Raw genomic sequence first — 26,997 nt, 5'->3', positions numbered from 1 at the left:
AATCACCTTCAATACCAGCTTTCAAGATGAAGGAACCTGAAAGCTTATTCACTCTTATACGAGTCTGCACAAACAACGCGACGATAGTCGAGATCGTCTTCTCTGAGTGAGTGGCTAAATTAGATTTTGTCGAAATCCGCAAAACCCCATTTACTTCGATCATCTTCCATATTTATCTTTATTTGTCATGTCCTCTTAAGCTAACAGACAAAAAGGTCCACAAAGTATATACAGCAACAAGACGGTTTACTTATCCATATTGTATGGACGTCACTAGCGTTCTCAAAAAAATCCAAATTATCAGCAACATTGTCATCACTGGTCAATGACTCAATGAGCTGCTCAAAGTCTCTTCATAAGATACAATCTTAGGAAAAATAACTTTCGGTCGATCGAACGAAACACCTGCTTTCAAACCACCCCACTTCATATCCCTATCCCAGAATAACATTTTGAAATATTCTTCAGGATAACCTAGAGACAAATAAATTTGTTTAGAAAACTCGGGTGTTACAGGAGATAAGCCCGTAGCCACAATTCGAACAGTTTCTAAACAAGCGACGAGACACTGGACAGCCTTGTTCGCTTCTCCACTTTTAAAGCAAGCCCATGGTTGTTCATATGCAATGTATTGATTTGCTTCCGCTGCTAAGTGTATCATAGTTTCACAGGCTGTGGCAAAATCCAAACGATGATAGCAAACTTTCGCCTTTTCAGCCATGGACTCTGCAGTTAGCCTTAGTGGATGTGTTGCTGACACTACAGCAGACGAAGATACCGGGATTTTAAACTCGCAATATTTTCCTAATAGATTCAAACTGCGATGAAGCAAATTGCCTATATTGTTGGCCAATTCTGAATTGACAACTTGAATAAACCTTTCTCTCGAAAAGTCTCCGTCATCTCCAAAAACTATTCCCCGAATAAAATAGAATCGAACTGCATCTTTCCCATAGGAATCCACTAGTTCAACAGGATCAAGTGTATTTCCGACTGACTTTCCCATCTTCATGCCATCCTTTGTCAAGAAACCATGTCCAAATACTCGCTTAGGAAGTTGTAATCCACCACTCATTAGCATTGCTGGCCAGTATAGAGCATGAAAGCGTAGTATATCTTTACCGATAATGTGTACTTCTGCTGGCCAGCCTAAATCTGACAACCTGTCCAAGGAGATGCCTTCTTCCTCACAAGCAAACAATGCTGAAAGGTATCCGCTCAATGCATCAAACCAAACATACACAGAATGTGTTGGATCAAAGGGAACCGGAATTCCCCAAACATTGTTTGCACGTGAAACAGCAAAATCTCGTAGACCTTGTCTCAACCAACCTTTTACTTCGTTTAGTCTTTCAGGTGGCTGCACAAAGAGGGGATTCTCATCTAATAGCTTCTCTAGCTTTTTTTGATACTTGGAAAGTGCAAAAAAGTAGTTTTCTTCCGAACGCTGCACGCATTCTTTACGGTGAATCTTACAAAGGTTATTTTCTGTTAAGCCTTCGCCATCTTTATATTCTTCGCAATCGACGCAATAAAGACCATCATAAGTATCTTTGTAAATATCTCCGTTGTCATAAACTCTGACATAATATCAAGCAGGAGAACACAACCAAAAATACAAATTACCTTTGAATAAATTGTGAAACCAATGCCTCGTGACCTTTTTCTGTTGTTCGGATAAATCTGTCAAAACGGATGCCAAACTTATTCCATAGATTTAAAAATTGCTCCACAACAGAGTCGCAATGTTCGAGAGGACTCTTTTTGTGTTTCGCAGCAGCAGTTGCAACTTTCTCTCCGTGCTCGTCGGTTCCTGTGATGAAAACTGGCTTTGCTCCGAGTAATCTGTAGAATCTTGAAAGCACATCGACAGCTATGGTTGGATAAGCACTTCCCATATGTGGTGAGGCGTTAGCATAGTATAGTGGCGTTGTCAGTACTACGCGTCTGCCTTCATAACTTTTTAGCTCTGCTCTTTCCTCATCGTTACAGCTTATTCTCCATATTTTCGACAAGTCTGACAAGGAGTTTGTCTTCTGCTCTCTGTTAAGAATTTGGTGGCGGTCCAGAGAGGCCTTGTATGAACGGCTAGCAGCTACAGATTTGCCTCTCTTCTTGAATAGGGAACCTAACTTTCCCAAAGATCTATTGAAATGACAGGGTTTGAAAAAGCTATGTGTCTTCTGAACGCACGTAAGCGCTTGTTGTGCGAAACACAAGTGGATATGAATTCGACTGATCGACATTAAAATCCTTCAATATTAAATTCTTTCAATTCGTTCGACAATGTGTATAAATAAAACTTTCTTTTCAATGAAGTCACTCGAGGAAATGTTATTCAACTTTCGCCCAGTTCTGTAGGAAGATAATATAACTGTAGTATGCGGGCCCCTGTTTGTTTCGCTTCATTTTTAAGTGGAGACGATCAAGTATACCCACGACTTGTACTATATCGTCATCATCTTACCACTTTAATTGCAAAATGAAAATACTTTCCCTTACATTTTGTCTACACACCCTTCTATGACATTTCAAAATGATAAAAGTTGAATATTTTTTTTATTACAATTTCCATATTCATCCTCACACATTTTATATAAAAAGTTCTCAAATGCTGCCTGCAAACAAATTTACATCGGAAATAGATCAGAGGCAATAGTTTTTGGAAATTATATGGACTCTTTTTTCGGTAGGAGCAAAAATTTCTAATCCTACTTTAGAAACTATAAGCAACAATATCTCTCTGTAAAGGGTATCTTATCTCCAAGAAAGTTAAAATTTGCAACCAGAAGGATCTAGAATATTACTTAAGCAAATTGTTCGGAAGATCGACGTTTAAGAATTTTCAAAAATTTTTAGTGATTTATCGAATGTGTGTCAAACAGCCATATGGAAAGCGAGAAAGAAGCATATTTGAACTTTTCGCTTACTGGTGAAACCCCCCGAGTGTTTTTTGATGCTCTAACCTGTTTATGTAAGAATTTTGGAAAGACCAAGAAACAAGTTTTATGGGTGTCACAAGCTGCTCGTGGAGGTTTGAAGTTGGTGGTTGAAGAAGAGTTGAGTTTCCAAGCTTCTATTCTTGTTCGTCAAAATGCCTTTGCGACGTTGGAGGTTTCGGAAAATTTTGAAGGATTCTGTGTGTTTCTAACCGATTTCATAGATGGGCTAAGTGTTTTGGGCGTCACACAAACCTCACAAAGCTTCAATAATATGTCAACTTCAAGAGCCAATGTTCTTCGAGTTGTTCAAGTCATGGAAAATGAACCGATTTATCTAATCCTGCACGATCCAGATTTTGTGACGCAGTGTCGTTTGAAAACAATCCAAGCTGAGCCTCCTGTTGACTTTTCTTTCTTTGCATCATCCGTAGTTTGTTCTGCAATTTTAGCGTCTGATTTGCTGCGTGAAGCTCTCCAAGAAATTGATGTTGCGGGCACAGAAGCTCTAAAAGTTTCAGTGAAGCGGGAAGGTCCTATGCCGACCATAACCCTACAGGGTGTTGGCAGAGATGGGACAACAGATACGTACGGAGGCTTTATTGGGATATCCGTATGTATCGAATTTCCATCTCCAACAGAATCTTCTTCCGATGTCTTTGCCGAATTTCATGTGTCTGATGAGTTTGGTGGAGTTGTGTTTCCTATGCATTTTATCCGTCGATGTGTGCGAGCTTTGGCCTTTTCTGACACTTGTCGACTTCGCGTAAACCAAACTGGTGTTCTTTCTCTTGTCATTCGTTTCCGAACTGGTTCGAAAACCCCAGAACAATGGATTGAAGTTGCTTCGAGTTACTGTTTTCTGGAGTATTTGATTCGCTCTTTGGAAGGTTGATAGTGGAGAAACCGTTTGTTGCACATTTTTAGTCGGTATTACAATAATAATGGACTGTTCATTACAAAACTAATTATTTCATACATTCACATGATTTATCTATCAAAGAATGGTTTTTTAGAACTAGTACTGGTGAACCTGTCTATATATTCGAGTCTGTAATTCTTCTTGGCTTAATTGACAATTGCGATGAAGAAATTATAGATATCACCAGCCATCGAAGGCTATTCAATATTTTAGAATGAATATAGATATTCTATTGAACTTTCATGATTCGCTCGCTTGATAATTTTTGCATATAATAGAAATCAGCAGTAGCTAAGTTTAGGTGAATTGTTTTTTGCCCTTTTCATTTCATGGTGTGTCGGGAACAAGTCTCTAGTCACAAAAAGAATATCCAGCAGATACGGATTGAGGAGACACTGACATCTTATATATTTCCATGTTTAACGTTATTAGAGCCGAATGAGGGAATATCCTGAGAGTTGCGAAGGATATTTTCTCAAAGAGCTACATGTTCATCAGAATGTTAGTGAAAAGAATCCAAACACCGAGAACCCGTTTTAGAACATTGTTGAAGCAACGCATCATTCCGAATGTCTTAGGAAATGTTTGGAAGAAAGCTACTTGTTGAAGTCAGAAAGACTGCTTCATTTGGTTTCAGTGGAGATTGAAAAAGGAGTGACTGTTAAGAAGGAAAATCACTTGCAATTATGACTGAATTGAATTTTTCAGACTGTTTGAATCATTTTGAATGAATTATTTTCATAAGACAGGTTAGATTTTGGAAGATAAGTTGACTTGGAATATGCTGGCACTTCAAACATTTTGTAGCTTTCACGATACGTTGATGAATTTGTACTAAGAGGGTAATCTCTAAACTATAGAAACCGAATGGTTTGGCTTTTGTGAAAAAGAGAGTAGTTTCCACTTGCACACAATTGGACTTTATTATCTTTTGAGGGAAGATGACTTTTCAGGGTCACAAGTTGCTCGAAATTTTTGGTCTTGCGCTTGCAAAATTTACAAACTCAATTATTTGAGACAACTGCAATATGATATGCAAGTACTTTTCTCTGCTTGTACCAATCGAACAAGTTACTTTTGATTTTTGCAAATTCTTTCAAGTCTGGTGCTGGAAGTCTGTAAACACAAATTCAACCTTTCTCTTATCAGCTCAGTTTCTCATTTTACGAAACAAAGAAAACAAGACATCCTAGAAGATTCCGTTCGAATGAACGATCTCCTTTATATCGACTCTATAACTGCACGACAAACTCGTGCGGGGTTATTTTATTAATGTCTTCTACTGACAGAAGATGAAACATTCTATCAACTACTCATTAGCATATCATCAGATATAGTTTGAAACATAACTCGGACAAGTTATCGTTTTCCATAGTTTCGAATACTCCATCATTTTTACATCCAACATGCTGGTTTGCCTCATTTTTGAATTCCTTCCCGCCTTTTAAATGGTGACTACTCGAAGCTCTTCAAAGAAGTTACAAAGTCGTTCTCGGGTAGAGAAGGAAAATGAGACTCCAGAAACCAACGAGTTTGACTCACCTCATAAGGAATCTTTCATCAAAAACGATAGTAAGCTTTCTTAGATCTCAACAGAGTTTGTTTTACTCTTATAAAAAGGTTCCACAGAGACGACCGGTAACAAATTGACAAGAGAACTTGTAGCACTCGGTATCATTGCTAACCAGAAGAGAACTCCGAAAAAGAATCTTGATTTTGAAATGTTCTCTTCTATGACTTTGAAAGCTGAAACCGTTGAAGAAAGTAAGCAGCACTGTTGAACGAAATTAACACAAACTAAAAGGAAGCTGTGATAATTATTTGTTCATTTTTGTATAGATAGCCATAATACTCAACGAGTGGATAGAAAGGAAGAAAGTATCGAAAATATCAGTAACATTCTTTCTGAAAACTGTTCACTTCGAGAAGAAAGAGAAAAGCTCCAAGAGAAGCTAGAATATACCTCCGATATGAAATATAATAGAACAAACTTTATGAATACTTATGAAATAGGATACAAAAGACCAACTGCCAGTTGGATAGCAAAAGAAAAGGGAAAGGCCAAGAAAGAGGAAGAATCTTCACAAGTGAAAGCTTTCAAGCGTGGTAAGTCTTCATTTTCTTTATAAAAATTTGTTTCACTTGACGGAATATAGAACCAAACCATGTGCGTCGTTCCAAACCTGTCCATATTGGTGAAGCACATTATATGATGCCAACTATTTCCCATGTAGCAAAACATGTTTCAAAACGATCACACTGATAGCTGAATAATGATACTAGCAATACTGGACACTTATCTCGTCTAATACAATAAAAGTGTTAAAAATATGGAGCTTTCCTGAGGTGGCCCACCATTGTCCAATGGACGTAATGTGGAAACTGAACCGGCGCGCATTTTATCTCATAAGGCTTAGGATTTCTTGTTTGGGTTTCGTCCCCGCAAGTGGAGTCTTAAAACCTCCTTAGGAAGTGAGTTTTTGTTGTATGGAACTTGAGTTGACCTCTTGTTTTTGTTGAGAAAGGAAGTTGCTACCGTTTTAAACTCTGTAACAATATGTTGTTGACAAGAAAGAGACTATTTATTGGCCTGGGAGCCTTTTTCTTGTTAGGAGCTTTGGCTGGAGCTGCCTACTGGATGACCATCAGTTGGATAAAAATAAGGGTACGTTCAAAAAAGTCAGTTAAGGACGATTACTGAATAAGGGGAAAGGATTCCACTCAATATTGGACGGAAACGTCTTGTACCGTGTTGAATACATCTATCGAACAAAGTGGTACACTCTATAGACCGGTTGTTGAAGTTAATATATCCGGAAATATAGAGTATGCTTATCAAACGAAAAGCGCTTCATTTTTAGACACTAAGCAAGAAGCTCAGTCGTATATTTCCCAATTTTCGATTGGATCTTCGTATAACTGCTATTTCAACCCTGCTAATATCTCGCAAGTCGTAACTGAACAGGAAGGTATTCCAGCAGTGGATACTGCAGGAGCAGCTATTGGAACTGCATTGGTTGTAATTATTCTTATGACTTTTGGTTTTGGTTTGTGTTACTTGGATAAGAGGAGGATCTTGCCCAACCATCCCAATTTGTTTATGTATACTATGGATGCAGACCGTGCAATGAATCGAGGTATTGATAGTGAGAATGGGGCATCGCATCCACTTCGGAGACCTAACAATCCAGCTTTTACTCTTTCAAAACAACAGATCGAATATGTATGCAATCTGTGTCAGTTCTCTCCAGATTTGCTTGTTTCACAAGCAGTATGTGCTATTTGTTTAGAGGAATTGTGTTCTAGTCGTTCCACCAATAGTTTTGTCGAATGTGAAGAGGAGAAAAGTAGACAGAAGGGATTATTGAAACTTAATTGCGGTCACGTATATCACACAGCCTGTATGCAGCGGTGGATGATTCGTGGAGGTATCCACTGTCCTTTATGTCACTGGAATATTTGGTCGCTTTTTGGAAATGTAGACAATTCTCAACAAGAGACAACAAACAACTGAAACTGGAAAGAATTTGGGTTTCCTATGTGTTATATTTGCAGAAGATAAGTCATGGCAAAGCTGCTTGAATAGCGAAGAGGGAATTTGCTAACAAAAAGAAATTGATTTTACGAAAAATTCAACTACTTCCAAACTGGATTCCTTGAGCAAGCGGAAGAGCATTTCCATAATTAACGGTAGCTGTTACTCTACGCATATATTGTTTCCAGGCATCGCTTCCACTTTCACGACCACCTCCCGTTTCTTTTTCACCTCCAAAGGCACCGCCAATCTCTGCTCCACTCGTTCCAATATTGACATTCACGATGCCACAGTCTGAGCCACAAGGGCCTAGCCATTCAAATACATGCTGCATATGACTACTGAAAAGTGAACTACTTAGACCTTGTGAGACTGAGTTGTTGAGCGTGATCGCTTCTTGCAGAGTGTCAAAGGGCATTACATATAAAATGGGAGCAAATAACTCCACTTGCACACACTAAAAAGAATGAAAAATGAGTGAATGGGTAAAGAAATAACTTCAATCGCACCTTTGCATGTGGCTTCACTTCAATAATAGTAGGCTCCACAAAATTGTCTCTAATCACTTTACCACCATAGAGGACTTTACCTCCTTGAGAAACAGCTTCTTCGATACCTTTCTGATACATTTCTACCGCCATTTTTGTATGTAAAGGACCCATCAACGTCTTCTCATCTAAAGGATCACCAATAATAACCTATTTCCAATTCAATACATGACAAAAAATGATAGGAATGGCCTAGAATACCTGTCGATAAGAATCCACCAATTTCTCCACAAAGTTATTATAAATGGAACGATGAAGATAAAGTCTTCGGGTGGATGTACAACGTTGACCTGCGGTACCAACAGCACCAAACAAAACAGCTCTATGTGCCATGTCCATATTGCAATCCTTATCAACAATAACAGCATTATTTCCACCCAACTCTAAAATGGTCTTTCCTAATCTTTCGTGTACTAACTTGGATACTTTTCGTCCAGTCTTGGTAGATCCTGTAAAGGATATGAGTGGCAATCGACTATCTTTAGCCAGTCTTTCTCCAATAGCACCACATCCTATTACTAGGGAAGCGATTTCTGGAGGATATCCATTACTTTTTAAGACTTGAGCAATTATCTTGGTCAAAGCAACGGCTACCAAAGGAGTGGTCTCACTTGGCTTCCAAATCTGCACATTTCCACAAACCAAAGAGATTGCACTATTCCAACCAAACACAGCACAAGGAAAATTAAAGGCAGTTATATATCCAACAGCTCCTAATGGATGCCACTGAAATAGATTGCTTCAATAGAATCAACGAAACCGATATAGGAGCTTACCATCTCGAACATAACGTGATCTTGCCTTTCACTAGGTAAGCACTTGCCAGATAATTGACGAGATAAACCCACACCAAAGTCACAAATATCAATAAACTCTTGAACTTCACCTATGCCTTCTGCAAGAATTTTACCCATTTCCAGTGAAATGAGCTTTCCAAGTAACAGCCTCTTCTCACGTAGTGCATCACCAATTTGTCGCACTATTTCTCCCCTTGTAGGCATAGGCAACTTGAAACATTGTGAAAACTCTCCAACAGCCAACTTTAATACTTACTGAAGACCAAAGATTCCTGCAATCAAGGGCACGTTTGACACACCACTCATAGTCCTCTTCACTTGCTGCTCTTACTTTGGCTATAACTTTATTGTTTGTAGGATTATAACAAAGAATCTCTTCCCCTGATCCTTTCCATTCACCTGAAAAACAGCCCAAGTTTTCTGGTTCTATGCCAAGCTCCTTAAGAAACAAGTGTTGCTCATATTCCAATGCCATTATCAAGTCCTTTAGACATTTCCTGTTTGTCCTGAGACACAAATATTTTGAGTATTTGTGAAGTTTTTGGAGACCGATAGCAAAATATGTCGGATGAAAAATACTTATCACTTGGTATTATTAGAGAAACTAGAAGTCACTGGGAAAGGAGGACTCCTATCGTTCCAGATCATGTAAGGAAATTGGTAGAGTTAGGAATAAAAGTTTATGTTCAACCCTCGAAGCTTCGTATTTTTCCTGATGAGGCATATGAAGAGGCTGGAGCTACTGTAACAGAAGACTTGAGTGTTTGTGGGACAATTTTGGGAGTAAAGCAGGTTTCAGTTGCTTCGCTGCTTCCTCAAAGAACTTTTTGTATGTTTAGTCATACTATCAAAGCACAGCCAGAAAATATGCCTTTACTAGATGCAGTATTAGAGAGGAAAGTTCGTCTCATTGATTACGAAGCCATAGTTGAAGTTTCCCTTGATCCTTCTGAAGGAAAACTTCCAGGGAAGAGGCTTGTTGCTTTTGGAAGATTCGCAGGTTTGGCAGGAACTATAACCTTTTTAAGAGGTCTTGGTGAACGTCTGTTGGCGCTGAGATACAACACTGCATTTCTTCATATGGGATCAGCGTATATGTATCCAGACTTGGAAACTGCCAAAGATGCTGTTATACGTGTTGGAAGAATGATAGAAGAGAGAGGTCTACCAAAAGAGTTGTGTCCATTTATTTTTGCAGTCACTGGAAACGGCAGAGTTAGTCAAGGGGTCCAAGAAATATTGACTTTGTTGCCTTGTATGAAAGTGAATGTGGAGGATTTAGCAACTCTTTCATGCTCATCAGTAACGGAAGATATGAGACGTCGAATATATTATTGTGTTGTCACAACTGAACATATGGTGACTCCAGTAGATTCTAATATGAAGTTTTCCAAGTCTGATTATTATTGTAATCCTTCCCGCTATAAACCCATTTTTCACGAAGTAGTTGCACCTTATGTCTCAGTTATTGTACATGGTTCTTATTGGGATATGTAAGTTGACTTATCGGTATGTAGCTGTATATACTCAATATTGTGTGCATTGAAAAGGTCTTTTTGTCGTTTACTTACTGACAACCAACTACAAAGCATTGTAACTTTGCAATCTCAACAAAGAAAGAGAAAATTGATTGGAATATGTGATATTACTTGTGATCATGAGGGTGCCATTGAATCTCTTAAGAAATTCACAAGTATTGAAGATCCCTTTTATATATATGATCCTATCAGCAAGGATTGTTTGGATGACCTGAGTAGTCTTCCGGATCGGGGTATTCTATTTCATGCAACAGATAACTTACCTGCAGAGTTAGCAAAAGAGTCTTCGGAACATTTTAGTAATTCTCTTATGTCCTTTTTACCTAAGTTGGCAACTCATGTGCCTAACAAGTCCACAGAATTGAATTTTGACGACTTACCTTTAGAGTTGCAACGAGCTTGTATAGCCACAAATGGTAAATTAACTCCTCACTTTTCCTATATATCTCGTTTGCGAGAAATTCATGAAGCGAAACCAAGCGAGTCACAAAGGTTTCACCGACAAGTGTTACTTAAAGGACACTTATTTGACTCTAGAGCTATTAACGAAGCATTGGATATTATTGAGGAAGAGCATTGTAGTTTTGAAATTCTCCGTTGGTCAATAGGACAAACTAGGAATATGCCATCCACTTTATTGTTACGTTTAGACGCCAATTCTGAGGAACAAGCAGAATTGGTTATGAAGAAGTTGGAAATAGTATCTGTAAAAGACAGCAATATCTTAAAAGAAACATCTCAGACAACACTACAAGTCAAGGATGTATACGAGAAGAGTCATTCATGTTCTCCAAAAGTACTCGTTTTGGGTTCTGGAAGAGTAGCTGCTCCATTGATAGATTATTTAGCAGATAAGGAAGGATATGAATTGACTATTGCAAGTAACGAACCTCAGGCAGCTATTCAACTTGCCAGAAATAGACCCAATATTCAGACGATGGTATGTATTCATCTTTGGTTGCATTTCATTTCCTCATGTTTGTTAGTACTTGACTATGGAAGATATGAAAGTCGTGAAGGAGTTGATTGAGCATCATGATGTGGTGGTTAGTCTATTGCCGTCGCAATTTCATGCAAATATTGCCCGTTTATGTGTTGAAATTGGGAAACACTTTGTAACAGCTTCCTATGTATCCGCAGAAATTCAGAAATTGGATCCAACTGCAAAGGAAAGAAATGTTATGCTCGTGAATGAAGTGGGTTTAGATCCAGGAATCGATCATATGCTTGCACATAAGCTCATTGCACATGTTCGTTCCCAAAATGGAGAAATAGTATCTTTTCATTCTTGGTGTGGAGGCTTACCTGCGCCTCAGTGTGCACATTCCAATCCATTTCTTTACAAGTTCAGTTGGAGTCCAAAGGGTGTTTTAGTTGCTAGCCAAGCGGATGCGAAATTCAAAAAAGATGGTAAACTGATTCAAGTTTCAGGAAAATATTTGATGACTTGTGCGAGACCAGTTGGAAGCGATGTATTTCCAGATGTTCCTCTTCCATTGGAAGTTTTACCTAATCGTGACTCTACTCTGTATATCGAAGAGGTAAGGGCAACTTTCTTTTCGTATCCATAGAGAGAGATATATATAGGCTTTTTTTATATCCATATTAGTATCAAATACCGGAAGCAGAAACAGTATTAAGAGGCACATTGCGATACGAAGGCTTTTGTCAGGTGATGCATGGTTGCACAGCAGTAGGCCTATTAGAAACTACCAAAAATGACTTTCTTTTGCGTTGTGTTGTGGGAAACGTTGATCAACAACATTTACGAGAAGAAGCTAGAAGCTTGATTGCTTCTCACTGGGAATACGGAAGACAGTTGTTGGAGGATCATCAGTTATCCGATTGTCAAGCAGACAAAGCCATGGAGGCCTTGGAGTGGCTTGGCTTATTTGATGGCGAACTTTGTCAACTACTGAAAGACACAGAAAGTCCTGTCGATGCTTTGGCTACGATATTGGAAAAGTATTTGACACTTGATGGAGATGAACAAGATGCCGTGTTTATGCTTGTGCAAGTTCAGTATCGACTGAAAAACTCTCATGCAATGCATACGGTTACAGCAACTTTAAGTGAAGTGGGAGACATGCAGTGGAATAGAGAAGCATACAAATATACAGCAATGGCGAGGACAGTTGGAATAACATGTGCTATGGCAGTCAAACTTGTCATAGAAAAGAAAATTTCAGGATTGGGTGTAATTCGTCCATCACCACAACACCTTTCAGAACCTATTTTATCATGGCTTACCAAAGAAGGGATCGCCATTCGTTACTCAGAAACTTGACAAAGACAAAGCAGAGGTCACAGCCTTGAGTTCAAATAAAACACTATCTGCATCGAATAAAAATTTTACTGGAAGACCAGCGCAACATAAAGTTCTTCCAGATAGTAGTAATTTCTTATTTTCTCCATATTGATAAACTCCTCGAGGATCCAACATTATAGCACCGGTATCAATATTCCGTACTAGCTTTCCGGGACAAAGTTCCTCTACTTCATAAACAGTTTCATAGCATAGTCCACGGAGCAGCAAACGAGGTAATAGACGTCCAACTTCTCTACGAATATTAAAGGCAAAAACAAGAGCCTGACTGGCATCATTGTTAACAAACATCCAAGCCGCACTGGAAGACAAAAAAGGGTTCCATAAACGATAAAGATTGCCTAAATATACCACAAACACATATCTACATTAGATTTCCGTTTTCTCATAAAGCACATTACGTCTTTTTTGTATTACCTTTTCGAATCAGATGCGCAAGCCGTTTATACAACTGAATATAGGCCGCAATTTCTCCCTTTTCATCTTCTGATAGCTGCCGTGGGTCCAATTCATAACCAAATGTACCACACATGGCTACTAGTGAACGTGTTTTCATGGAGGTTGATCGTAAAGTTTGATGGTTAGGAACTGTGGAAACATGAGACCCAATACAACAAATAGGATAGGCAAGAGTTGTTCCATACTGAATATAAATGCGTGAAACAGCATCGGTATTATCACTGGCCCATATTTGTGGTGCGAAATATAACATTCCGGCATCAAATCTTCCTCCACCACCGCTACAAGTCTCAAATATTATATGAGGAAAGGCATTTGTAATACGTCCCAATAACTCATAAACACCCAACACATAACGATGAGCAATCTCTCCTTGCCTACTTGCAGGCCAATCCTGAGAAAATACTTCCGTCAGATGCCGATTCATATCCCACTTAATATATTCAATTGGACAACTACTCAGTATATTAGATAACTGACTGAATATATAATCTCGGACAACTGAACGAGAAAAATCCAGCACTAGTTGATTCCTTCCCACAGTTTTTCCTCTAGCTGGAATGTGAAGACACCAATCAGGATGTAAACTGTACAATTCGCTGTCACGAGAAACCATTTCTGGCTCAAACCACAAACCAAACTGCAGACCCATGGAATGGATTTCTTTCGAAAGACCTGCCAAACCATAAGGCAGCTATATATATATATATAAGCCAAGTTCTGTAAAAACCAACAAATACAAAAAAGCTTTAATACCTTTTGAAGATTGGGATACCAATCTCCCAACGAACTTGTTGTATCATTTCGATGACCAAACCAACCATCGTCCAAAACAATCAATTCAATTCCCAATTCTTTGGCTTTCGACGCCAATTCTATAACTACTTCATGACTAATATTAAAATAAACAGCTTCCCAAGTATTGATTAACACGGGAGGAACAAAATTTCTCCAGCGTTGAGGTATCAAATGTTCACAAAATAGCCGATGCAACTCTCTCGAGATGCCACCAATGCCTTCATCACTAAACACAAGAACACACTCTGGAGAACAGAAACTTTCTCCAGGTTCTAAGTTCCAAGCAAAGCCTTGAGGATTAATTCCAAGATTGACGCGAAGTCTTCCAGTTTCGCTTATTTCTGCCTCCAACTGGAAATTTCCTGAATATAGCAACGAAAAACCAAAGGCTGCTCCATGTTCTTCATTAGGTGTTCCACTAGATATGATAGCAAATGGATTATGTTGATGTGAAGAAGCACCTCTTCCACTATGACAATCATCAACTTCATATCTAACAAGAATAGAAATGGCATAAACGAACCTTTGAAATGCAGTAATTCCATCCAACAACCGCGTCTGAACTACTTGGCGTTCGCGAGCCCAACTTCCACTCAACTGCGTCAAGAAATACTCATCTGTATCAAAATCTACAGTACTACTCATTACTCGTTGTAAGGAAACCGAACTTGAATAGTATATCAGTAGGCCTACTATTGTATGCAACAAAAAAAGACTTACGAGTCTCCATTATTGATAAATACGACGTGTCTACATATTGCATTATAATCGTGCATCACTGTATAATGAAGTTCAACGACAAGTCCTGTAACAAAGTCATGCAATTCAAGAACGAGAGTAGTCGCTTCCGAAAGGTTGGTCAAATAAATGTTGGGAAAGAATTCAGGCATCGAACTTTTCCCTTTCAGAATGCGATGACGAAAATAATAAACTGGACTCAGCGTACTTCCATCTTCATAACGAACCTGGAAAGAAGGAGAGCGATAGTCACCTGTTCCTTGGTCAGCAAACTCCAACAGTTGAGTATTCTTTCCAATTACATCAGGATCTAGTTTCTGCCAATTAGTTACTTCTGTAGGATCATCAACATGAACGATATCATAATTGCCAGCACTTCCACGTTTCTTGGGTGATCCTTTAGGTGAAACAGTCTTTTTAGTTTCCTTAGAAACAATTCTCTGTCCAGGAATCAACAGTGGAGAAGGAGGCCTTTCTTTTCCTCGAGGTACGTGAGACATATCAAGGTTCAAACTTTCCAAATTATTTCCGTTGTCATTTACTTTTGAATTGACATCCACAGAACTTGCTTCTCTTGATTCTGACTCTCCTAGAGCTCTCAACATCACACCTTCACTCAGATCCTTGTTCAGATCTCCACCACGAACACGCTCCATACTCCACAATCTCCAGCTGGAATACAAAGTCACTATTTACAGAATTATTTCAGAAGAAGACTCCACATACCTTGCATTTTCTAGTCTTCTCGATTTCACTTTATCTTCAGCAGAATCCTTTGCCTTTGTATACACTTTCCACCTCTCTCTCAAGTCCATTTCGTCTTCCAAGTCTTCAAGTTCATTCAGGCCCATCATAGTTGCCACTGAGATGACGCCTCTGGGATCAAAAGGACCAGGAACATTGGATAGTGAAAGATACGACAAATCTTCCTCTATCTGTTAGTGGACAGATTAACAACAAATGATATAAGCTTGATTACCATCTTCTAGAGGAAGAAAGGGTCCCCAGTAAAGGTGTTCTAAAACTCTGCTATCGTTGACTCTGAATACATAAGCTGCTTGCTTAGTTCGTAACCGAAAGTTTCGGGTAGACGGCTCAAAAAATACGCCTGGCACATGCATATTCATTATGACATTTGTGAGAATTGTTGATTGTCGAATAATAATAATAATAGAGAAATGTTATCCACAGGGACTTGTGGGTTTTTCAGTTTGTTGGAAAGAAATATGACAAGTCTTCCTTTGAAATTAGTCAACTCTCAATCGGCTGTGCTCCATTTGAGACCCCGATACATTATTCGTTACTTTTGTTGTTATGGTAAGGAGAAGGAAACTCTTTGGCAGCTGGTTGTTTAAAATATTCGTAGAAACTGGTGAGTTTCCTGTGAAGGAATGGCTTATGAGGAAGATTGAAGAGAGAATCACTCACGATTGGTTTGTTACGCAACACGACCCACTCGGAAGTTTTTATTATGCTACTTGGTTTCAGTGAGTTTATTTTTTGAGAATCCTTTTGTACTTTAATGAAGAATGTGAACAAAGTAAGACAAAGTACTTGGCCAAGTTGCTAAAAGAGGTAAGTTGTTAATATCTCAGAGTCGTCAAGAATTTCTTTCTCAGTATTTTTTTAGAGAGAAGAAAGTGTCAAGCTTTCTTATCATAAATTGGTAGACGAGGGTTTCGTAGTGGATGAAAGTCAACTGAAAAGAACAAATAAATAGTTTGGCTATGGAGATGTTGTGAAAACTCATATTCAAATACACAACTGAATTCTTTTTGAAATTGTACAAAATAGAATGGCACGGAAGAGGAGGAGATGTTCCATGAGCTCGGATAAGGACACTTGTGTTGCTTTCCTTGTCAACATAAATAAACCCAAATGGATAACTTCAAAAGTGTTTTCGAAAGTTGTTTGTAGAAAGGCATATTTGTGTGAGAGTTCCAAGTGCAGACTGAGTGCAGTATTCTCTTCCAGTTTGGTCAACACACCTTTGTTTGCGAGTTCTCAGTTGTTTGACAAGTTGGCTGGTGGAAGTACGACAGGTGGTCTACTTGAAAGCATAGACTTGAACTTGTGGTTGCTTATGGGTGCGGTATTAGCTGCTGCACTAGTGGCCCTTCTTTTGGTGGTGTTGATTGTTCGACAATGACAATAGGATTCCAACAGGCGTCTTTATTATAGAAGATGAAGAAACCCATTTCTATGAATCATCTTAATAAAAAGTGTATTGGATTACACAATTTCTTCTGTGGGAATCTATCATCGACAACCATGTTGAAAGAAGGAAGTCGTATCTTATCAGACTTGAAGTTTCAGATTCTTCAAGAAGGAAAACCACAAGTATGAAATATTGTTCTTGAAATCTATTTCCGTTTATCTTTATATAGGTAATAACTTCAGATCAAGTATTTTCTGGAAAGAAGGTTGTTCTGTTCGGGCTACCTGGTGCTTTTACTCCTACTTGTTCCAGACAGCATCTTCCTGGTTTTGGACAAAAAGTTGATGAGATTAAATCAAAAGGAGTAGATACAGTTGCTTGTTTAGCTGTCAACGACCCATTCGTGTTGCAGCAGTGGGCAGAGTCACAAGGAGTGGCTGGAAAAATCTTGATGCTCGCTGACGGTGGTGCACAATCGGTTAAGAAACTTGGTCTTGATATAGATACTGGTGACTTTGGTGGTATCCGTTGTCGCAGATTCTCGAGCTTGATTGATAACTTTGTTGTCAAAAAGATACATTTGGAGGAAGGTACCGGATTCAGTGGTGCTTCATCTGCAGAGACGATATTGAAAGATTTGTGATAGTCATATATCTATTTGTTCATGAATAAAACTCCCCTCATGATTGTGTTGGTTGTGACTTCAACTTTCTTTTTTTACATTGGAGAGGGACCCATTCCTCTCTCATGAGACATTCAAAACCCAGTTTAGTTAACGTTGTGGAAGCTCAATGTGGAAAACCGGTGGAGATATTATTGCGAGGAGGAAAGAAAGTGAGAGGCATCTTAGAGGAGATAGAACCAGATATGAGGTATACTTTTCTGAAAAGTCGTTGGTTGGGCTCAATTTCTAAATAGTGTTTATCTGACACATATGGTTAGCCTTGATGAGGTATGTCAACTGCCATCGACTTTGAGTTTAGACTTGAGAGTGAATAGAATAATCAAAAAAACAAAGAAAAAGACCATATGAATTGCACCAACAACAAAGTGCTTTACATTCGAGCAAGGCAGATCCTCTTTTTTCACTTTTTGAAAGATGTGGCTGTCGTTGCTAATACCGAAAGTTGGGTAAGTTGAGCAGTGCTAGATTCCATAACTGTTTCTCTTATCTGTTTGTATCAGCATAGGAGAAAGGTGTCTTTGGAACAAGCAAGACCTGTTCGAAAGTTGCCCAAGGCAAAGTCGAAAGATGGGGAAGTTGCATATGAGAGTAGTTAGAGACAGGAGAAAGAAGAGTCATTGACGAACCATTAGTTCAGTAGAACTATATCCAGTAACACTCAAAACAATAACGAGCAGTTCTGTGTTAGCTTCATCGAACCTTTATACCTAAATAAGCCAATGTGAAAGATATTATGTGTTTAAAGTTGCCTTTGAATTTTATGCGATAGGTATATCCTTTCTGTCTCTGATATGTATATAGTTTATTATTCTGCATCATAACAGACACTAGTCCAAAGTTTTCATTTCAATAGCAATAAAGCCGTTTATTGTATTACATACTTCTATTGCATAGCTTCTATTATGTCTACGAGTAGTGCTATTGACTTTCAAAAGTGCTCCTAAAAACAGTTTGAAAAGTGGGTTTATGTGAACTTTCGCCAACACAACTTCTCATATGGCAGAACCTTAACCATTACCAACCAATATATCTTCAATATTCAAAAATTTTGTATACAACAAACGAATCTAAAGAATAAAAAATGGAGTCCGCCTCTTCCTCAACTTCATCGGTTGACAGAATCCAACAACAGAACGGGTATGGATTGAAAACAATCGATGCCGTTTCAAACCAATCATGGCTCGTTTACTTGCCTCGTGAACTCCAAAAAATACAGCTGTGAATGGAATCAACCAAAGCACTCTCGTAAGGCCTCCACAAAAGAGTCCAGATAAACCATCTCGTTGGACAATATTATGAAACAAGGGCCAAATACCTTGCGAATGTTGTCCCGTCATCAAATGCGTTTTCAAAACATCGAAAGGCGTTGTAAGAAAACCAGTACAGCCTCCCGCTAAGCCACCAAGGAACCATTCTATATGAGGCGGAAGAATATCCTTCTTGTAACTGCCGCGAAACAACCTTTTGAATTGTTCATATAAACCAAACTCCAACATAGTATATGGAATATCACGCAACAATGTCGCACCATAACCTGCATAAAACCCTGAAATGCCACGTGCTCTCCAAGTCTCTACAACTCCTGCTCTCATAGATGAATACATTCCTGACTGAAGACGCTGTTTAACAACTTCTCCAGGTACCAAAACAACGGAACAAGCAATGAAAGCCAAAGCTGCACATCCAAACTCTACAAAGGAGCGCCATTTTGGGTCAAACACACGTTCTGACTTCTGTTTCAGAATACCATAAACTGCAAACTTGATTGCACCTGCAGGAGTTTGAGCACCAACATTTGCGCCTAAACCTTGATAGAAACCTGATATTCCTCTTTTTCTAAATAGTTGACCAGCAACTGTTAGAGCACTTGAACGACTATGCAGTACAGAGTCAACAGATAAATCGGCCTTGAAACTCGGATTCTTTCCTTGAGAATGTTGAAGTATTGTCTTTATAGTATCCATAGGGTGCATGGTAGATACTGCCGCTGAAGTAGCGATCGCACCAGCAAAGAGATGATCCCAAAGAGTAAAATCCACAGAATCTGTAGACATTCCAAAAAGTAGAGTTAAACATAAACTAAAAACTGCAATTCACTATAATAGCTGTAATAGATAACTATACTGCGTTTACTGTGTGAATAGAAACGCCGTCGTCTTATCATCAGCATTCATTTGTATGGATGTCGGATCCGATGACTCAGATGTGGAGATAGTATCAGTCAAGAGCCATCGAAAGCAAACGCAAAAAGGCGAAAGTTACCAATGCAAGCTTAACTTTCAAGGAACCAGTTGCGATAATTGTAAGCATTTACAAACTGAAAAGCTTTTAGAGCTAAGTTGTGGACACAACCTTTGTAAAAGTTGTTGTTTACGAGCTTTGGCAGATGACTCGGGTAACTTGCTGAATAACTTCAATTGTCCTTTGCAGTTGTGTTTACAGAAATTGGCGACTCGAGATTGCCTCAAACTCTTTATTCATTTGTTCAGCTTGGGTGAACACAAGACTTGGTTGCAGTACTGGGATGAAGAAATAGAGAAATTAGGCAAGCTTGAAAAAAGAGACAGCAGAAGCGGTCTGGTTTCGTTATCTTCTAATTTGACTATTTCACAACCAAAATTATGTTATTGTGGTTATTCTGTTGACGCTTGTGCAGTAGAATGGAGTGCAGAACCCAGTACACTTCTTTCTTTAGCAAGATTTCACTGTGGGCTAGCCAGAATTTTAAGTATTAATCTCCAAATTGAGAGAATAACAACTACTCTTAGAAAGAAAGTGCCAAGGCTAATATTGCAGAAAGATTCCGCATTCACAAGCAAGAAATCATTGCGTTGTTCAAAGCGCATCACAAGATATTATTCTTCAGGAGTTGGTTTTGGTGGAAGTAGTCATGAAAAGTTTTCAGAGAACGAAAGTCATAAAAGAAAGTCTGACTATGATGATTCCTTGATATCTTCTGTTTTCGACTGTTTAGTAATAGTGCTCGATCGAAGACTAGGACCATATCCTCTGTTTCTTTGGTCCTTTTTACATCATAGTGTTTTGTCGCAAATTGTTGCCAATCTTTTGAGAAATAATTCAGTTTATGATGTTTGTTCTCGAATGGATTTGTATATGAGCCTATTTTACTTTCTAAGACTGCTTGCTGAGGATTTCACTCTGCAGTTGTTTCTCTTCATCCCTATTTCTTGTACGTATGACTATAATGGATCGGAGAAAGAGTCCGCAAATGTGTGCTTGGCAGAACTGTTGGGAGAGTTTGAGAGAAGTGTTTATTTTCTGCAAAAATCAACTTTGAACGTCAATTTAGACATTCCTCGCGCTGAAATATTCCTCATCAATATGGTTGCTGAGACTTGTGCTCGAGTACGAGGCATAAAAACTTTATATGAACGTTTTATGAATAATGTGCAAGACAGGACCGAAGTATCCATTCCAAAGTCTGAAAGAAGTGATAAGGATTTGTCACTGGAGTATTGTAATCGTCTAAAAGATTTGCAGGTAAATAATTTTTTGTTAGAGATAGTTTCGAATAATTTCGTGTCTAGTTCCAGACTTTGGAAGGTCTTTCACGGGTTCATTCAATTACAAACAAGAGCAATATGCGTAAAGAATGGAATGCTAGCAAAGGTCGTACATTTCGTCTCGCCAAAGAAATTTCAAGTCTCAGAAATGATCTTCCACTTTTTTATGGTTCAAGTATTATCGTCCGTGTAGATGAAGAAAATTTTGATGTTTTCCGAGTACTTATTTTTGGACCTGAAGGTACTCCTTATGCAAATGGAGCGTTTTTCTTTGACTTTTTATTACCAATAGAATATCCTGAGAAGCCTCCTGTAGGACGCTTTTTGAATACAAGACGTGGAGAAATTCGTTGCAATCCTAATCTATACAATTGTGGCAAGGTCGTATAGCATACGTTTTTTATATTGATTCTCACATATGATGTTTATAGATTTGTCTTTCTCTACTTGGCACATGGCCAGGTCCAAGCTGGTCAAGTCAATGTACTCTATTACAGGTAAGTGACGTTAATATTGGTAGCATTTGCTTTAGATGCTTAGATTCTTGTTGAGTAGGTTTTAGTGTCCATTCAGAGTTTCATTTTTGTTGGAGAACCTTATTTTAACGAACCTGGCTTTGAAGAGTTTCAATCCACTATTAGAGGAAAGAGAAAATCCAGAACATATAATTTATATGTCGAAGATTATACTGTTCGTGATACATTCATGATACAGCTTGATAGTATTTAACTGTTTGTTTTTGTTAGGTCAAATATGCCATGTTGGATGTTCTTAAGAAACCCTACAAAGGCTTTGAGCAAGTATTGAAGGAACATTTTAGATTGAAACAAAGACAAGTTATCCGGCAAGTGGAAGAATGGCAACAGAAAGCTAACGAAAGGACAATGAGTCCAAGTCATGACAATGTCTTTTCCGAGTTTACGGATTCCTCCTCCGTGAGTAGAATTACTTGTGGAGTTCAAATGGATACTTTGAAAAAACTAAAAGAGACATTGGAGCAACTGTAATAGTATTATTACTATCATTGACGTCCAAGCTGTAGAGGAAAATGTACAGAGAGATAGGTGACTGATTGGATATATCATTCTGTCAACACGATTTTTTAGATTAGCCACAAATTGTTTTCCATCTTGGAAATTTTAAGGTTGATTCATTTTTATTAAAACTCTATATGCATCCTTGTAAGCCCAAATACAACCTAAACTCCTCCCTTGGCAATTCTTCCTAATAATTCTTTACGCTCCTTCTCATTGTGAAAGTGAAAAGGCCTGAAATATGCCAAATATGAAATACAAAATCTAAAGAAAATTATCAAAGCTTACCTGCCATGACCTGGAAGAATCCACTCAAACGGTTCATCCATTAGTTTCTCTACACTTGACCTTTGTTCTTTCCAACTATACCAACATACTTCAGGAAAAGCACAAAGTTCACCAATCTCCATATCAAACGCTAAATGATCTCCAGTAAAAGCAACTCCATTTCGTTTATCTATTAATACAGTTGACCCTCTTGTGTGTCCAGGAACATGGACTAGTTTAAGATCCTCCGATAAATACCAAGGACCATCACCCTCCAGAATCCATTCTACTGACTGAAGAGAACCAACAGCATCTGCATAATGAATTATTCTACGTGCTTTCAAGTAAGAAGACCACTTTTCATGATCGGCAACATCGTCTCGGTGAGTAAGGAACATCCAGTCAACACAGTTTCCTGGAGCAATACGATTTTGGACATTTTTGGCCAACGGTGTAAAGAACCTTGGAGAGTCTACCAAAATAGAATTGGGAAAAGAAAAAGTTGGAGAGTCTGCAGAACTCAGCCAAAGATATGAATGGGCACCAAAGGACTTTGCAGAGGCAAATCCCATATAGAAAATGTTGGGTAAATCTGCATGAACTGGATAAGGAAAAGAATCTTGTGTTTGCTTCACAAGTTTACAAGGCCTTTCGAGTCTTATGCTTCCAGTAGGACAGGACACCAAAGCTTTAAAAGCTGCTTCCTCTTCTTGAGTTGACTCGGGTTGTTTATGCACATAGCTTTGACCATCCTTCCTTGAAAAGATATTAGGAGCCAACCAACGACAACTTTTCAAGTTGAGAGTCCAACTATCAGACAATTTAGTGTTTCTTACGTATCACAGTCGATGCAACTAGTGTCCACATAAATATTCCCGGCAACGTTTTCCTGCCGACGTTTTCTACAACTCGCAACGACAACACAATACTTCCTGCACTTTCTGTGTCGTCCATAAATCGTTCGACTCAAGTGTCTGCTTAACTTAAAAGGGCTCGTCACAAAACTAAGCTCCATCAGGAAGATCAGTAATAGGAATTAACCTTGGCAGATTCATTATTCCCCATTGTGAAATAATGGCTCCTAAGAAAGCTCGCGGCGTACAGAAGAAGGTGATTGCCAAGAAAACTCAGGAAGAAGATACACCAAAAAGTTTCAATAGTGATAAAAATGTTGAAGCTTTAGAAAATGGTATTATCATTGAGCACTGTACTAGCTGAGGTAACCATAATTGGATTCCTTGTGATGTCACGTAACTTTCAACCCCTTTAGGAACGTACAAAAGACAAGCAAAGTCGTTAGAGGCTGCATTGAAAGAACAAAAGCCCTCCTTGACAGTTTCCATTCAACCTTATGGGAAACCTCGAACAGGTAAAGGCACGTTCAACGTCTATTTGGTAAAGGACAAGACGGAAACTCTTATCTGGGATGGCAAGTCCAAAGGTCCACCTCGTAAACTCAAGTTTCCTGAGGTCGAGACTATTATTGAAGCATTAAACAAGTAAATACTTGGAAAGTCGTTCGGTCGCCAATTTCGCTCTTATGACGACTTAATACCAAAAAGAATCATTGATTCTAGTATAGGTCTGACAACGGGTTGTCTTTTTTCTTGCAGTCGGAAGAAAGGCCTCCTCGTGGAAAGGGATCGCACGACTATCAAATAGTTGTCTATTTTACTTCATAAAGTAGACGTTTTTCAAAAGTTGGTCAAGATCTTATCGGAAGGAACGCCTTGCGTTTGTAATAACTGAGTTACTTCTTCTATCATTCCTTTGACCCCGCATAATAGTGCTCCTAATCCTCATAAGTGAAAGCTTGAATACAAGCTAAAACACTTACCCGTTTTTTCAGGATTCGGAATGCCATCCTTTCTCAACCAGTGTTGAATATAACCTACCCTACCAGTCCACCTCCCTGAGGCATCACTAAGCACGAACCGTTCTCATAATTGTTTCAACAAGCAAACTTGGTATACTAACGTTGAACAAATCTTATGTATTCTAATTCCAGTCTGCTGCCATACTGAGAATCTATTTTGATAAGAGAATCTCTCAGGCGTACGAACACCATAATAAAGTTGCAAATCCTATCAATAACAATAATTATTTGTACTCCATAAAAAAAATAAAAACCAACTTTTTTGTTTGACAACTGAAGAAACTCTGTACTTTCCATAACTGCTTTGAGTGGAGAAATACCTGAACCAGTAGCTAACAAATAGATGTGTTCCACATCGTGAAGACGTGAAAGTTGAAAACCTTTTCCCATAACGGAACTTATGAATATCTGACCACCCTAAAGACAACATTCTCACTTGTTTTCTTTAAAGCACAACTCTCACATACTTTTTCCAACTCACACAACCAAGCAGTTGAGTGTGTTCTCTTCACTAAAAACTCCAAAAAAGGGGAATTTACAGCACTTGCTACAGCAAAAAAGTTTGGTTTTTCCTTTCCATTCTACGACAAAGTATTACTAAAAACTATGGGAATATGTTGAACTCACCGAAAGTTTGACGAACATTCCAGGATTCGTGTACTGTTCCAAAACAATGGAAGGTGGTTCTAGGCATAGGGTACGATGGCCTTCAGATTCGTATACATTGTGAATAACACGAGCCTTAACAAAGGGATTCAAAACGACAGTTGTAAGAAAACAACGAGTAAATACTTTATACCAGCCTTCCAATTCAGAAACGAGAACTCTTTTCCGTAACTTCCACTTCAAGGTCTTGCTACTATTCAGTCTACTGTAGGAAACAACGTTGGCTTCTCTACAAAATCTTAATAAAGAGCCAGTTATAAACTTATTGCGAGAGTTGAAAAAAGTGCTTCTAGTCGGACATTGACAAATAAACTGCATCTTCCAATAATTTATTTCAGAACAGACAATGACTGCTGAAGCAGATGCGTGGATAACGATACAGCTAGGACAGGAAGCAAACTGTGTGGGTTCTCAGTTTTGGAATTCGCGATGTTTATCACAAGTAACGGATCATTTGTTTGCTTTTACTGAGTCTCAATCCTTCTTTGAAGAATTCCCTTTTTTATAGTCCTTTATTTCGTGAAAGTTATGATGCAGGTGTAGTTGCACGACTCGTTTCGTTTGATTGGGGTCCTTTTGGAGTTGACAGGATTGGAAATGACCCACATAAGTACTCAATCTCAGACTCAGAAGGTGACTTGGGTTATTTCTTTTGGTCTCTTGTTGCCATATCATGTTTCGCTTAGGATTGGCTTCTTGGAGTGGACCAATACAGAAAATTCGCCGCAGCTCAGGTACTCTTATGTGGTTTCTGAAGATAATGCGTTGACACATTTTGTGAAGGGAAAAGCAGGAAAGACTTTTGTGAAAACTCAGTTTGTAGTTTTGACCGCAAGTCCTTGATAAATCCTCCTAGTGCTGTGCAGAGTTTACAATACTTTTCTCAGGTATCTTTGTGGTATTTTTATATGATGTCAGGGTCTCAGTTGTAAGTGCTCAAGGGAGTTGAAGCGTACAAAGACAAACTGGGTGAAGAATTTTTGGAACATATAAGGAGAGAGTTGGAGTTTAGCGAGTATGTCAGTTTTTTTTGAAGTTCACCATTCTCAGTATTTTTTACACTTTTGAATAGTCGTTTAGGAGGATTCCAGTTCATAGTGGACACTTTTTCCGGACTTTGTGGATTTGCAAGTGAGCTTTTTTACGGATTGAAAGACGAATTTCACTGCAAAGTTCCATCTATACTATTTGGATGTAGTGCTGAAAATTCGCACATCGTTCCATCGAAGGCTTACAATGAAGCAAAGTTGCTTCCATCTCTTTTAGAGAACAATGTACATTATGTACCATTGCATTATTGGAAAGGTACGAGATAATTGTCATTTGAGTGGCATACAGTTGTGATCCTTTTCTCAGTCCGCAGCACCGATAGAACAAAAGACATTTGGCCGAAGTGGGCTCCAGATCTTGCAGAGTGCTCAATACATGGACGAACCTGCACTTTGAGCGCGATTGCTTTAGATTGTTTTTATACATTACTAATAGCTCCGGATGCTGCTACTAAAAATGTCACTTTAGGTTATTTTCTACAGTCAAATAGGCATTCTACAATGAGCAGAATTTCACTATTGCCACTTTGTTCTACTCAGAGTTCAAACAAAAAATGGCGAGTACAAAAATTTATAACAGAAAGTTTTATTCAGCGAAAATCTCCGCCATTATATACTGTTGAGTTGCCATTTCAAAGATACACGTCGGAAGAAGAGAATACCAAAGACATGGCGATGTGGATAGTGCGTGGAACGAAATGGAGCCAAACATTACTTTCGGAAATCAAAGGAACTACACATTCTTCTCTTCCAGAGATAAAACAGTTGTTATTAGATGCAACAGGTAGACAGGAAGAGTCATTTATTCATACAGAGCCTTTTGGATTTCGAAGAATTGTGAATTCTGTTAGCAACCCAAATGAAGCAGAATCGACTCAACCATCATTTCGTGAAGGTGGTCCTCTGGAAGTTATAGGTGAAGTGAGTTCCAACCGTGTTTGGAATAGCCGATATTATGACATGGCAATCATCCAATTGAAAAAGTATCGGAACAGAAAATATTTTGAGGAGGCCAATCTCGACGATGAAATCGAGCAGATGATAAAGGCAAAGGATAACTTGGACAACCTGTAATACTAATACTGCTTATACAAAACAATGATTATATAAACAACCGTTTTAGAGACCTACGAGTGGA

At 38.6% G+C, this 26,997-nt stretch overlaps 15 protein-coding genes across 18 annotated transcripts; 9 read left to right on the top strand and 6 right to left on the bottom strand.

The window, feature by feature from the left end:
- Positions 1-134: 134 nt before the first annotated feature.
- Positions 135-2,334, bottom strand: Gasu_48340 (methionyl-tRNA synthetase). The gene is made up of 2 exons (XM_005704156.1): positions 1,627-2,334; positions 135-1,580 (listed from the first exon to the last, which is right to left on the bottom strand). Exons 1-2 carry the CDS (start codon positions 2,244-2,246, stop codon positions 323-325), a joined length of 1,878 nt encoding a protein of 625 aa, XP_005704213.1. The 5' UTR covers positions 2,247-2,334; the 3' UTR covers positions 135-322.
- Positions 2,335-2,824: 490 nt separating this feature from the next.
- On the top strand, positions 2,825-4,259 carry Gasu_48330 (cell cycle checkpoint protein). Its single transcript, XM_005704155.1, has one exon. The coding sequence runs from the start codon at positions 2,890-2,892 to the stop codon at positions 3,832-3,834; it is 945 nt and encodes a 314-aa protein (XP_005704212.1). The 5' UTR covers positions 2,825-2,889; the 3' UTR covers positions 3,835-4,259.
- A 905-nt stretch (positions 4,260-5,164) lies between these two features.
- Positions 5,165-6,194, top strand: Gasu_48320 (uncharacterized protein). Its single transcript, XM_005704154.1, has 4 exons — positions 5,165-5,433; positions 5,482-5,625; positions 5,701-5,967; positions 6,018-6,194. The coding sequence occupies exons 1-4, from the start codon at positions 5,310-5,312 to the stop codon at positions 6,122-6,124; spliced, it is 642 nt and encodes a 213-aa protein (XP_005704211.1). The 5' UTR covers positions 5,165-5,309; the 3' UTR covers positions 6,125-6,194.
- Positions 6,195-6,264: 70 nt separating this feature from the next.
- Positions 6,265-7,459, top strand: Gasu_48310 (uncharacterized protein). The gene is made up of 2 exons (XM_005704153.1): positions 6,265-6,526; positions 6,575-7,459. The coding sequence occupies exons 1-2, from the start codon at positions 6,419-6,421 to the stop codon at positions 7,373-7,375; spliced, it is 909 nt and encodes a 302-aa protein (XP_005704210.1). The 5' UTR covers positions 6,265-6,418; the 3' UTR covers positions 7,376-7,459.
- Positions 7,460-7,463: 4 nt separating this feature from the next.
- On the bottom strand, positions 7,464-9,234 carry Gasu_48300 (aldehyde dehydrogenase (NAD+)). Its single transcript, XM_005704152.1, has 5 exons — positions 8,998-9,234; positions 8,721-8,951; positions 8,146-8,670; positions 7,906-8,094; positions 7,464-7,853 (listed from the first exon to the last, which is right to left on the bottom strand). The coding sequence occupies exons 1-5, from the start codon at positions 9,214-9,216 to the stop codon at positions 7,494-7,496; spliced, it is 1,524 nt and encodes a 507-aa protein (XP_005704209.1). The 5' UTR covers positions 9,217-9,234; the 3' UTR covers positions 7,464-7,493.
- Positions 9,235-9,264: 30 nt separating this feature from the next.
- Gasu_48290 (bifunctional lysine-ketoglutarate reductase / saccharopine dehyrdogenase) lies at positions 9,265-12,476 on the top strand. Its single transcript, XM_005704151.1, has 5 exons — positions 9,265-10,234; positions 10,292-11,219; positions 11,266-11,820; positions 11,889-12,244; positions 12,298-12,476. The coding sequence occupies exons 1-5, from the start codon at positions 9,303-9,305 to the stop codon at positions 12,353-12,355; spliced, it is 2,829 nt and encodes a 942-aa protein (XP_005704208.1). The 5' UTR covers positions 9,265-9,302; the 3' UTR covers positions 12,356-12,476.
- Positions 12,477-12,483: 7 nt separating this feature from the next.
- On the bottom strand, positions 12,484-15,594 carry Gasu_48280 (alpha-galactosidase). Of its 2 annotated transcripts, XM_005704149.1 has the most exons (7): positions 15,580-15,594; positions 15,327-15,535; positions 14,583-15,272; positions 14,386-14,529; positions 13,821-14,331; positions 13,023-13,758; positions 12,484-12,946 (listed from the first exon to the last, which is right to left on the bottom strand). In XM_005704149.1, exons 1-7 carry the CDS (start codon positions 15,580-15,582, stop codon positions 12,555-12,557), a joined length of 2,685 nt encoding a protein of 894 aa, XP_005704206.1. In that variant the 5' UTR covers positions 15,583-15,594; the 3' UTR covers positions 12,484-12,554. The 2 variants fall into 2 exon arrangements, with proteins under 2 accessions (XP_005704206.1, XP_005704207.1); XM_005704150.1 differs by having other exon boundaries at positions 13,821-14,529.
- Positions 15,595-15,724: 130 nt separating this feature from the next.
- Gasu_48270 (hypothetical protein) lies at positions 15,725-16,719 on the top strand. 2 transcript variants are annotated; one of them, XM_005704147.1, is made up of 4 exons: positions 15,725-15,917; positions 15,967-16,087; positions 16,142-16,175; positions 16,231-16,719. In XM_005704147.1, the coding sequence occupies exons 1-4, from the start codon at positions 15,779-15,781 to the stop codon at positions 16,318-16,320; spliced, it is 384 nt and encodes a 127-aa protein (XP_005704204.1). In that variant the 5' UTR covers positions 15,725-15,778; the 3' UTR covers positions 16,321-16,719. The 2 variants fall into 2 exon arrangements, with proteins under 2 accessions (XP_005704204.1, XP_005704205.1); XM_005704148.1 differs by having other exon boundaries at positions 15,875-16,087.
- Positions 16,720-16,724: 5 nt separating this feature from the next.
- On the top strand, positions 16,725-17,469 carry Gasu_48260 (peroxiredoxin (alkyl hydroperoxide reductase subunit C)). Its single transcript, XM_005704146.1, has 2 exons — positions 16,725-16,940; positions 16,988-17,469. The coding sequence occupies exons 1-2, from the start codon at positions 16,785-16,787 to the stop codon at positions 17,399-17,401; spliced, it is 570 nt and encodes a 189-aa protein (XP_005704203.1). The 5' UTR covers positions 16,725-16,784; the 3' UTR covers positions 17,402-17,469.
- A 5-nt stretch (positions 17,470-17,474) lies between these two features.
- On the top strand, positions 17,475-18,459 carry Gasu_48250 (uncharacterized protein). Its single transcript, XM_005704145.1, has 4 exons — positions 17,475-17,630; positions 17,677-17,710; positions 17,758-17,889; positions 17,944-18,459. The coding sequence occupies exons 1-4, from the start codon at positions 17,506-17,508 to the stop codon at positions 18,037-18,039; spliced, it is 387 nt and encodes a 128-aa protein (XP_005704202.1). The 5' UTR covers positions 17,475-17,505; the 3' UTR covers positions 18,040-18,459.
- A 14-nt stretch (positions 18,460-18,473) lies between these two features.
- Positions 18,474-19,514, bottom strand: Gasu_48240 (mitochondrial carrier (BOU / S-adenosylmethionine carrier)). The gene has a single exon (XM_005704144.1). It carries the CDS (start codon positions 19,495-19,497, stop codon positions 18,511-18,513), a length of 987 nt encoding a protein of 328 aa, XP_005704201.1. The 5' UTR covers positions 19,498-19,514; the 3' UTR covers positions 18,474-18,510.
- Positions 19,515-19,554: 40 nt separating this feature from the next.
- Gasu_48230 (ubiquitin-conjugating enzyme family protein) lies at positions 19,555-22,099 on the top strand. Its single transcript, XM_005704143.1, has 5 exons — positions 19,555-20,944; positions 20,992-21,348; positions 21,399-21,464; positions 21,523-21,657; positions 21,714-22,099. The coding sequence occupies exons 1-5, from the start codon at positions 19,622-19,624 to the stop codon at positions 21,972-21,974; spliced, it is 2,142 nt and encodes a 713-aa protein (XP_005704200.1). The 5' UTR covers positions 19,555-19,621; the 3' UTR covers positions 21,975-22,099.
- Positions 22,100-22,107: 8 nt separating this feature from the next.
- Gasu_48220 (uncharacterized protein) lies at positions 22,108-23,284 on the bottom strand. The gene is made up of 3 exons (XM_005704142.1): positions 23,105-23,284; positions 22,290-23,057; positions 22,108-22,235 (listed from the first exon to the last, which is right to left on the bottom strand). Exons 1-3 carry the CDS (start codon positions 23,281-23,283, stop codon positions 22,166-22,168), a joined length of 1,017 nt encoding a protein of 338 aa, XP_005704199.1. The 5' UTR covers position 23,284; the 3' UTR covers positions 22,108-22,165.
- A 179-nt stretch (positions 23,285-23,463) lies between these two features.
- Positions 23,464-25,254, bottom strand: Gasu_48210 (oxidoreductase NAD-binding domain-containing protein). 2 transcript variants are annotated; one of them, XM_005704140.1, is made up of 7 exons: positions 24,937-25,254; positions 24,772-24,885; positions 24,612-24,725; positions 24,403-24,561; positions 24,246-24,352; positions 24,106-24,191; positions 23,464-24,060 (listed from the first exon to the last, which is right to left on the bottom strand). In XM_005704140.1, the coding sequence occupies exons 1-7, from the start codon at positions 25,126-25,128 to the stop codon at positions 23,963-23,965; spliced, it is 870 nt and encodes a 289-aa protein (XP_005704197.1). In that variant the 5' UTR covers positions 25,129-25,254; the 3' UTR covers positions 23,464-23,962. The 2 variants fall into 2 exon arrangements, with proteins under 2 accessions (XP_005704197.1, XP_005704198.1); XM_005704141.1 differs by having other exon boundaries at positions 23,924-24,060; positions 24,772-25,254.
- A 200-nt stretch (positions 25,255-25,454) lies between these two features.
- Positions 25,455-26,985, top strand: Gasu_48200 (uncharacterized protein). Its single transcript, XM_005704139.1, has 5 exons — positions 25,455-25,544; positions 25,594-25,697; positions 25,752-25,825; positions 25,883-26,115; positions 26,167-26,985. Exons 1-5 carry the CDS (start codon positions 25,484-25,486, stop codon positions 26,931-26,933), a joined length of 1,239 nt encoding a protein of 412 aa, XP_005704196.1. The 5' UTR covers positions 25,455-25,483; the 3' UTR covers positions 26,934-26,985.
- Positions 26,986-26,997: the final 12 nt, after the last annotated feature.

This window comes from Galdieria sulphuraria (genome assembly GCF_000341285.1).
Source record: "Galdieria sulphuraria unplaced genomic scaffold scaf_45, whole genome shotgun sequence".
Classification (NCBI taxonomy): domain Eukaryota; phylum Rhodophyta; class Bangiophyceae; order Galdieriales; family Galdieriaceae; genus Galdieria; species Galdieria sulphuraria.
The sequence above is the reverse complement of the archived record's forward strand: the minus strand, read 5'-3'. Positions and strand labels throughout refer to the sequence as shown.

What these genes read in the sequence shown, in the direction of transcription:
- Gasu_48340 (XM_005704156.1), bottom strand. Translation starts at nt 2,246, where the DNA reads ATGTCGATCAGTCGAATTCATATCCACTTGTGTTTCGCACAACAAGCG. An exon ending in GTTTCACAATTTATTCAAAG is followed by an intron (nt 1,581 to 1,626) that starts GTAATTTGTATT and finishes ATATTATGTCAG; the next exon opens with AGTTTATGACAACGGAGATA.
- Gasu_48330 (XM_005704155.1), top strand. Translation starts at nt 2,890, where the DNA reads ATGGAAAGCGAGAAAGAAGCATATTTGAACTTTTCGCTTACTGGTGAA.
- Gasu_48320 (XM_005704154.1), top strand. Translation starts at nt 5,310, where the DNA reads ATGGTGACTACTCGAAGCTCTTCAAAGAAGTTACAAAGTCGTTCTCGG. An exon ending in AGCTGAAACCGTTGAAGAAA is followed by an intron (nt 5,626 to 5,700) that starts GTAAGCAGCACT and finishes ATTTTTGTATAG; the next exon opens with ATAGCCATAATACTCAACGA. An exon ending in AGTGAAAGCTTTCAAGCGTG is followed by an intron (nt 5,968 to 6,017) that starts GTAAGTCTTCAT and finishes GACGGAATATAG; the next exon opens with AACCAAACCATGTGCGTCGT.
- Gasu_48310 (XM_005704153.1), top strand. Translation starts at nt 6,419, where the DNA reads ATGTTGTTGACAAGAAAGAGACTATTTATTGGCCTGGGAGCCTTTTTC. An exon ending in TCAGTTGGATAAAAATAAGG is followed by an intron (nt 6,527 to 6,574) that starts GTACGTTCAAAA and finishes ATAAGGGGAAAG; the next exon opens with GATTCCACTCAATATTGGAC.
- Gasu_48300 (XM_005704152.1), bottom strand. Translation starts at nt 9,216, where the DNA reads ATGGCATTGGAATATGAGCAACACTTGTTTCTTAAGGAGCTTGGCATA. An exon ending in GCAGGAATCTTTGGTCTTCA is followed by an intron (nt 8,952 to 8,997) that starts GTAAGTATTAAA and finishes CAATGTTTCAAG; the next exon opens with TTGCCTATGCCTACAAGGGG. An exon ending in AAGTGAAGCCACATGCAAAG is followed by an intron (nt 7,854 to 7,905) that starts GTGCGATTGAAG and finishes CATTCTTTTTAG; the next exon opens with TGTGTGCAAGTGGAGTTATT.
- Gasu_48290 (XM_005704151.1), top strand. Translation starts at nt 9,303, where the DNA reads ATGTCGGATGAAAAATACTTATCACTTGGTATTATTAGAGAAACTAGA. An exon ending in CATGGTTCTTATTGGGATAT is followed by an intron (nt 10,235 to 10,291) that starts GTAAGTTGACTT and finishes TGCATTGAAAAG; the next exon opens with GTCTTTTTGTCGTTTACTTA. An exon ending in CTACTCTGTATATCGAAGAG is followed by an intron (nt 11,821 to 11,888) that starts GTAAGGGCAACT and finishes TATCCATATTAG; the next exon opens with TATCAAATACCGGAAGCAGA.
- Gasu_48280 (XM_005704150.1), bottom strand. An exon ending in AGAAGACTAGAAAATGCAAG is followed by an intron (nt 15,273 to 15,326) that starts GTATGTGGAGTC and finishes TTTGTATTCCAG; the next exon opens with CTGGAGATTGTGGAGTATGG. An exon ending in TGCGCATCTGATTCGAAAAG is followed by an intron (nt 12,947 to 13,022) that starts GTAATACAAAAA and finishes TGGTATATTTAG; the next exon opens with GCAATCTTTATCGTTTATGG.
- Gasu_48270 (XM_005704147.1), top strand. Translation starts at nt 15,779, where the DNA reads ATGTTATCCACAGGGACTTGTGGGTTTTTCAGTTTGTTGGAAAGAAAT. An exon ending in TATTATGCTACTTGGTTTCA is followed by an intron (nt 16,088 to 16,141) that starts GTGAGTTTATTT and finishes ATGTGAACAAAG; the next exon opens with TAAGACAAAGTACTTGGCCA. An exon ending in TGGCCAAGTTGCTAAAAGAG is followed by an intron (nt 16,176 to 16,230) that starts GTAAGTTGTTAA and finishes GTATTTTTTTAG; the next exon opens with AGAGAAGAAAGTGTCAAGCT.
- Gasu_48260 (XM_005704146.1), top strand. Translation starts at nt 16,785, where the DNA reads ATGAAGAAACCCATTTCTATGAATCATCTTAATAAAAAGTGTATTGGA. An exon ending in TTCAAGAAGGAAAACCACAA is followed by an intron (nt 16,941 to 16,987) that starts GTATGAAATATT and finishes ATCTTTATATAG; the next exon opens with GTAATAACTTCAGATCAAGT.
- Gasu_48250 (XM_005704145.1), top strand. Translation starts at nt 17,506, where the DNA reads ATGAGACATTCAAAACCCAGTTTAGTTAACGTTGTGGAAGCTCAATGT. An exon ending in GAGATAGAACCAGATATGAG is followed by an intron (nt 17,631 to 17,676) that starts GTATACTTTTCT and finishes ATTTCTAAATAG; the next exon opens with TGTTTATCTGACACATATGG. An exon ending in ATATGGTTAGCCTTGATGAG is followed by an intron (nt 17,711 to 17,757) that starts GTATGTCAACTG and finishes GAGAGTGAATAG; the next exon opens with AATAATCAAAAAAACAAAGA.
- Gasu_48240 (XM_005704144.1), bottom strand. Translation starts at nt 19,497, where the DNA reads ATGTCTACAGATTCTGTGGATTTTACTCTTTGGGATCATCTCTTTGCT.
- Gasu_48230 (XM_005704143.1), top strand. Translation starts at nt 19,622, where the DNA reads ATGGATGTCGGATCCGATGACTCAGATGTGGAGATAGTATCAGTCAAG. An exon ending in ATCGTCTAAAAGATTTGCAG is followed by an intron (nt 20,945 to 20,991) that starts GTAAATAATTTT and finishes TTTCGTGTCTAG; the next exon opens with TTCCAGACTTTGGAAGGTCT. An exon ending in GTCAATGTACTCTATTACAG is followed by an intron (nt 21,465 to 21,522) that starts GTAAGTGACGTT and finishes CTTGTTGAGTAG; the next exon opens with GTTTTAGTGTCCATTCAGAG.
- Gasu_48220 (XM_005704142.1), bottom strand. Translation starts at nt 23,283, where the DNA reads ATGGAGCTTAGTTTTGTGACGAGCCCTTTTAAGTTAAGCAGACACTTG. An exon ending in AGTTGCATCGACTGTGATAC is followed by an intron (nt 23,058 to 23,104) that starts GTAAGAAACACT and finishes CAACTTGAAAAG; the next exon opens with TTGTCGTTGGTTGGCTCCTA. An exon ending in ATTCTTCCAGGTCATGGCAG is followed by an intron (nt 22,236 to 22,289) that starts GTAAGCTTTGAT and finishes GGCATATTTCAG; the next exon opens with GCCTTTTCACTTTCACAATG.
- Gasu_48210 (XM_005704141.1), bottom strand. Translation starts at nt 25,128, where the DNA reads ATGCAGTTTATTTGTCAATGTCCGACTAGAAGCACTTTTTTCAACTCT. An exon ending in TTCAGTTGTCAAACAAAAAA is followed by an intron (nt 24,353 to 24,402) that starts GTTGGTTTTTAT and finishes TGTTATTGATAG; the next exon opens with GATTTGCAACTTTATTATGG. An exon ending in TCCGAATCCTGAAAAAACGG is followed by an intron (nt 24,061 to 24,105) that starts GTAAGTGTTTTA and finishes TATGAGGATTAG; the next exon opens with GAGCACTATTATGCGGGGTC.
- Gasu_48200 (XM_005704139.1), top strand. Translation starts at nt 25,484, where the DNA reads ATGTTTCGCTTAGGATTGGCTTCTTGGAGTGGACCAATACAGAAAATT. An exon ending in GAAAATTCGCCGCAGCTCAG is followed by an intron (nt 25,545 to 25,593) that starts GTACTCTTATGT and finishes CATTTTGTGAAG; the next exon opens with GGAAAAGCAGGAAAGACTTT. An exon ending in ACCATTGCATTATTGGAAAG is followed by an intron (nt 26,116 to 26,166) that starts GTACGAGATAAT and finishes TCCTTTTCTCAG; the next exon opens with TCCGCAGCACCGATAGAACA.